The sequence below is a fragment of the Lepus europaeus genome, chromosome 1 (genome assembly GCF_033115175.1).
Source record: "Lepus europaeus isolate LE1 chromosome 1, mLepTim1.pri, whole genome shotgun sequence".
Classification (NCBI taxonomy): Eukaryota; Metazoa; Chordata; class Mammalia; order Lagomorpha; family Leporidae; genus Lepus; species Lepus europaeus.
Genome location: NC_084827.1, coordinates 11,775,672 through 11,782,260, shown reverse-complemented (window position 1 = coordinate 11,782,260; position 6,589 = coordinate 11,775,672). Strand labels below are relative to the sequence as shown.

The following is a 6,589-nucleotide window of genomic DNA, read 5'->3' as shown; positions in this document are numbered from 1 at the left end:
ATGCTACTTGCTGGAAGCAATAGGATCACATTTTGTAGAACTGGTCTTCCACAAACCCCCAGGTATCCCGCCTCCTTCTCCACGGGCTATCATGTTCTGTTGCAGATCTGGAGAGCCCTTAAATCTGGTGGCATGGTCTCAGATAGATTCTTGCAGGAGAGAGACTGGTGTCTGGATTCCATCAGCTTCTTCCAGGAGAGCTGCCCGATCGCCAGAGGGCGTAGGTGATCTGCTCACTCGGGTTTTCTTTGCCTATCTGCCAGGGTCAAACAGCAGTTTCCAGGTCCTCATGGCCAATGACCTTATAGTTCTGACGGCTTTCTAGATAGGCAGCTAACTCCGGGTCCCCAGCCTGCTGTGCTCTGTCTTGAGGTGTCTTTCCCTACAGGTGACAGGAAAAGGGGAAGAGACAAGCACTCGGAGTGAGATTCTTTTTAATCACAGAAACAGTCACCCAAAGATTACTTGCTAACAAGAATCCTCCATGTCTGGTGTTTCAGGGCGTACAAGGAAGTCTGACATATAATATACAAACATCGCACTAAACATGTGAGACTGGTAAGTTAGAGTTCAATACTTCTACAGGTAGGGTCTATCTAAGGAGAGAGAAGTTCACAGAGGCTGAGTGTGCAGGAGGAAATGCTGTAGCACCGTGAGTCTGGGCATCCAGATCTTTTTGGGAGGAAAAGGAGAAATCAAAAAGAGGAAGCAGGCATCCAGATTTCTAGTTTGGGACTGTTTGTGTTAACTAAACTCTGGGAATCTGCAGGAAGACTAGTGACCATTCAGAAAGGTTTTCTCGGCTGCTTTCAAAGTCTTCAGTTAAGTCGTCTTCAATTTATGGCTACTTCATCTCTCAAAAACCTGAGTTACCACTGACCATTTAAGTGATAAATGAGAATTAAAGAAACCTTGGGAACCTAGGAAGGCATGAAGAAGAAAACAGAAGCCATCAATCATTTCACTAAACTAAGATAACTACTGTTCACCTTCCATTGAGTAACTTACTTTACTTTCTTCTATACCTGTCTATATAATTGTTTTTATAAAGATAAAACTACACTTAGTTTACATGCTGGTCTGTAAACATTTTCCACCTAATAGATCATAAATGTTTATGTCGTGAAATATGCTGCATAGACATTTTCAATGATATCATGCTTTTTGCAACTTATATGCACACATATCACAGAAACACACGTGTGTCTATATATACACTTGATATTTCAAGGACAAGGCCAGTGACTAGAAGTTAGCAATTAAGGCAGGAAGAGTGTCCGTTCTTCTGTATGCCTTCAGATTTTACCTCACATGCCCTGAAACTTCCGATTTTTGTTCAATGATATGGTTTGGTCTATTTAAAAACTAATTTTAAGTTCTAAGAAAGGGTAGAGACATGATCATTGAACCAAACAGGTCTATATGCAAACACATGTGAGTTTTATAAAAATTATCAAAGACTTCTTAGTCTCCATCTAGGCTGTCCCAGTGGAAACTGTCAACCTCAATTAAACCTACCCTCAGCAGCCTTGTGAGGTGTGTAGGGTAGAGGATAAAAGGCAAGCAAGAGTGGCTCTGGGCTCTTCCTACAATTGTACTTATTTAGCTGGGGTTTGGAATTTACCCATTAGCTTGAAGTTCCTAAAATAATTCTTCTTCTTTGACTTGTTCACAGTCTTAGGAGACAATGCTGTTATTAAATCGGTAATTATGAGCTTCCAAATATTCAGAGAGGTAAACACTGGGGTGAGGGGCCTGTGAGCAGACTTTGAAGGAGCTATTTCCTAAAAATAGAAGTTCCCAGGATATTTCTCCCCTCTAAAAAGCTTGAGGAGAAAATTTAGTCAGAATCATATTTACCTTTAGCCTAATATTATGTTACACAACAGTGAAATTAAAGGGTCCCCCAGAAGGAATGAAGCATATCCATTTTATTAGTTTATATGGTAAAACGTCCAGAATGTAATATTGGGTAAAAATTTATGATACAATGTCATGTATAATATGAGGCTACTTCAGAAACTTAGTGGACAAATGGAATTTAAATAAGAATTTAGAGGTCGGAGTTTAGCCTGCTAATTAACGTGCTCAAGTTGTAATCTAAATACCTGGGCTTGACTCCCAGCTCCAGCTCTTGACTCCAGACCTCTGCTAATGAAGAACATAGGTGGCAGCAATGATGTCTAAAATAGCGGGGTTCCTGTCAACCCTCATGGGAGATGTACATGGTGTCCTCAGCTCCAGCCTCCAGAGCCCTGGCACAGCCCCAGCCATCGTGGGCACTTGGGGAGTATATCAACAAGCGGAAGTTCCCTGCCTGTCTTTCTGTCTCTCAAAGAAACAGACTTAAACGAAAAAAGCAAGGCAGAGCTCAACCATGTTTAACCAGTTTTGGGAGAAACTGAGGCAGAGTGGGGCCTCAGTCAGGGTGGTCTGTCAGGCCAGCAGAGAATTCCATGGAATGCAACTGCCCAGGAAGGGGAAGCAAGGTATGCTGAGGAGACACAGCCCCCTCACAGGGTGCACTAGAGTTAGAGGAACTGCCCAGAGGGAAAACTGCATAGGCAGATCTGCATCACCTAACTAAGTCTAATGGAGCCTCGGTCACTCCGTAGGCTTCTTAGTCCTGCATCCGTTTCACAGCTACATTCATTGCCTCAAAACCTAGCCTACCGTGAACCTGCTGAATGAAGGCCAAGGTTTTTGTTGTTGTTTTTTTTTTTTTTTTTTTTTTTTTTTTTTTTTTTTTTTTACAGGCAGAGTGGATAGTGAGAGAGAGAGACAGAGAGAAGGGTCTTCCTTTTTGCCGTTGGTTCACCCTGCAATGGCCGCTGCGGCCGGCGCATCTCGCTGATCCAAAGCCAGGAGCCAGGTGCTTCTCCTGGTCTCCCATGCGGGTGCAGGGCCCAAGGACTTGGGCCATCCTCCACTGTGAAGGCCTCGTTTTATAATAAGCTTCTTTTCTGCAACTCTCTATGTGTAAGTGGTTGATCTTTTCTTGGAGTCTACCAACATGTCTTTAAAACTCTCAGAGCTGACTGCCATCCTCCACGGGGGGAGTCTTCTGTGTCTCTCTCTAATTAGTTGTTCCTTGGTCAACTCTACAAAGCTGCAACTCCTCCTTTTCTCTATCTCTCAGGCCTTCTCTGGGGTGCTTTCTGCAAACTGAAACAATCTGGGGGCACAGCCCAGTCTCAGCTCTTCTAAGCAGATCTATACCAGTGGCTCCCCGCTGCCAGTGGACACTCCGTGGTCAAGGTTGAGGTCTTTGTCACACTCAATTTCCATCTTCACTGCACTTATGAAGGCCGTCACACACCGTGAATCCAGGCCTAGACAATTGAGCTGCCGAGAACTCAGCTACCTGTCAAGCCATGATGCCACAGGTATCACTAGGAGGTAACAGAACAGATGATACAAACCACGGCTGAAAACCAACTTGGCTATCGCACGTCATCCCACTGGGCAAGTGAGGCACTCTGTCACCAAGTGAGAACAACCAGCCCGCTGAAACAATGCTGAGCTGGACGTAAAAGGAGCTGAATTTAGCTTTGGGCTCAGCTCTGGGTTCCTGCACTTATCAATGAGAGTAATTCCCACCCTTTCTAATTTCTGGAGTTAGCTTTTAGGGAATAATTAAAGAAGACAAATGGAGAGACGTTTTAAAAGCAAAAAATTGCATAGGTACACTGGATTTAAGATTGTAATCGTCTCTAAACCAGGGCCTCCCTGCCTGAGAGTCAATAGGTAATGACCAAGGCACTCAAACGAGGGTGCATCCAAAAGCTCATAGAAAATGGAATTAAAAGATAAGTTTACTTTGGTGCAAAATGTGCCTGAAATCCCTGCATAGTTGTTTTAATAACATACATTTCCCATAAACTTTTGGAAGACCCATCAAACCTGGGGTCATGGTAATCATAGATTTTAAGCTATAATGGAATAATTACCAAAGGAGATATCTCAATAGAACTTCTTGGTAGTCAGGCCAGTATCTTTGAACGTGGTCCTCACCTCTCTCCCAGGGCTCTGGACTGCAAATCCCCATGACTTTCGCTTGGTGTTCGGCAGAATAACCCGAAATCCCATGGCCAGCATGTTCAGAGGTTTATAAAGCCCCATAGGCAAGCACACCCTCCCTTTGTGCTTATACATTTAAAATGCAGTTTCTCTAAATGAAGCACTCTATTTTTTCCTCTTTTTTCCAAAGCCCCGGGCACTTCCATAAGCACAGAAAGGATGCCTGTGCCACAAGCACAAGCGGAGGCAGCACTGCCTGCCATCTCGCCCAGCGGGAGGATGCTTGCTCTCGCTCACTGAGTTACCTTGGAGTCCGTCTTTCTCAGAGATGCTCCTGCGTCCACCAGAAGCTGGCACACAGCCCGGTTCCGCTGGCAGGCAGCCTTGTGCAGCGCGGTCTCACCCCTAAATCAAAGACAAATGGGAAACCTCCCATAAAGGTACTGGGAAGAAGGCTCGGGGAACGGGGTAAGGGGACATGTGTTGCTCCTATTGCTGATACTGGGTGATCCTCAGCTCTTTTCCTTGTCTGAGACCATGGCTGCAAGATGCATTCTGGGAAGGCAGGCAATGGGGTGTCTAAAAATTCTGTGAGTTAGCCACCAACTGACCACAATATGTGACTCCAGTCTCTTTGTCAAATAGGATCAGTTAACCAGGTTTAGTGGGTTTTTAAAAGTACTCATGTTTGATATAGGCTATACTCAATGGCATTATGAAATAGACCTATTGTGCAGAAGTCTCTGAACACGGAAACAGGTATTTGCTTACATTTAGGCACGATGTGAAAGGCAGTAGACAGAGTACCCAGGGAGCAGCATGGAGACCCCCTGCCCCCAACTCTGCTCTTCCAACATATCACACCATGCTTGGTAGATACCGTTTGGCCTGGGAACCAAACTTCAAGGAATCAGGCCAACACCCACTTTCTGCTCAATCCACTTTGGATTCAGTGTGAGCAGAAGGTGGAAGGAGGGGCAGCCACAGAGGATATCAGATAGGCACAGTGAGACTCTGGGAGAGTACAGGAGCCAAAGCTCTCCCAGGAGGCAGCAGGCCTGCGGCCAGCCACCCAGAGTGTAAATGGGGAACGAGCGAGTGGCTATTTCCCCATCTCTGCAAGGCAGTTGAGGAGGAAAGATGCTCACATTCTGAGAACCAGTGTGAAAAGACACTCAGCACCAGAGTGTTTCATGAAAAATCAGCCACAGCCCTTACAGAAGGGTAAGCGTGGTACCACTGACCACCTCACAACAGTAGGTACCGCAGTGTAGACCAGCTCTGCAGGGCGACGGATAGTTTGTTCTGTGTCCAGTGACTCACAGCCGTACCCTTTCCCTCTCGTCTTCCGTTCTATTCACTTCTATTCCCCAGCTCCCCTTCTACTGAGCTGCCCTCCATCTTCTTCCTCCTCACCCTCACTCATTTCTGTTTCTTCTCAGAGTTCTTTAAAGTTCCTTAATGATTTCCATATTGCTTTCAGAATTAGTTGTTCATCCCTTCTTTGTTCCTGTTAGGCGAGCAGTAGTTACAAATATTTTGCTGCCACAGGAATAAGAAAGTTGAAAACAGAGTTATTAGTTTAGTGACCTTCCCCGAGTTGATAACTTCCTTAACCAGCCTTCCTTATCTGAACCACAGAAGACAGAGGCGATGGGAATCACTGTGTTCCCATTTCTCCAGTGGCACATAACTCATCCCATTTACAGGATCAGCGAGAAGCTGTGTCATTTCACTTAGGGCATTAGGACTTCCCTTTCTCACAAACACCAGTTGAGAAACAACAAATGTAATGGGTGCATTACAAGGTAAATGCGTGTATTTAAAATTCTCATCAGTACAAGATGCATGCGTCAGAAAGAAGCCTTCAATGATGACCAGCACTGACTCTCCATTCAGTCATGAAGATTAGCCCTGCACAGTTACAAATACAGTTGGAAGTGAAGCTTTTAATCAATGGAATTAAAGTTCCATAGGGTACACCCTGCAAACGGCATGATTATCCTACATATGTGTGGAAAAATATCATCTAGACTGGATAACGGAAGGCAGCACTTACGTTTCACTGTCAGCCATATCCAATAACTCAGAAGGTCCTAAACAAGAAGAAAACAATATGCCCATTAAAAATAAGCTCAAAACTGACCAACAGCAGAAAATCTGTAGTCACAGAATGAAAATGTATTTAAATACTGAATAAAAGGAGTCATTGGTAATAGGGATAATAATACTAAAACAAAACAAAAGGATTCTTGTACTTCCCCACCACCAACCTCCCATTCCCATGAGACCACATGTACTGAATATGAGAGGCAAAGCAGTCATACAGTGATACAGCTCCTGCCACCAAGAAGCCCTCCATCAAGCTGAACACTCAAATTGACTGGAATCCAATAACTGAAAAAATAATTGAGCAGCTTGCTAGGGAGAAAGGGGACAGTCAGATGGGGACTGCTCTGCATTTTCCAGTTGCAGGTTGGGGTCTCGTGTGTACCATGTTAAAGCCACAAGACCCCATACATATCATAGAATCCAATTTCTTTACTTAGAAATAGAGTAAAATTATATT

The 6,589-nt window shown here is 44.5% G+C and overlaps 1 protein-coding gene across 2 annotated transcripts in view; it reads right to left on the bottom strand.

Annotated features, from left to right (window-relative positions):
- Positions 1-265: 265 nt before the first annotated feature.
- Positions 266-6,589, bottom strand: part of DGKI (diacylglycerol kinase iota) — a 499,667-nt gene continuing 493,343 nt past the window's right edge. For both annotated transcript variants that reach the window (XM_062198081.1, XM_062198090.1), the window contains 3 exons: positions 6,080-6,116; positions 4,326-4,425; positions 266-382 (listed from right to left, as the gene is read on the bottom strand). In XM_062198081.1, the coding sequence (XP_062054065.1) occupies positions 266-382; positions 4,326-4,425; positions 6,080-6,116 (254 nt within the window). The remainder of the gene's footprint in view (positions 383-4,325; positions 4,426-6,079; positions 6,117-6,589) is intronic.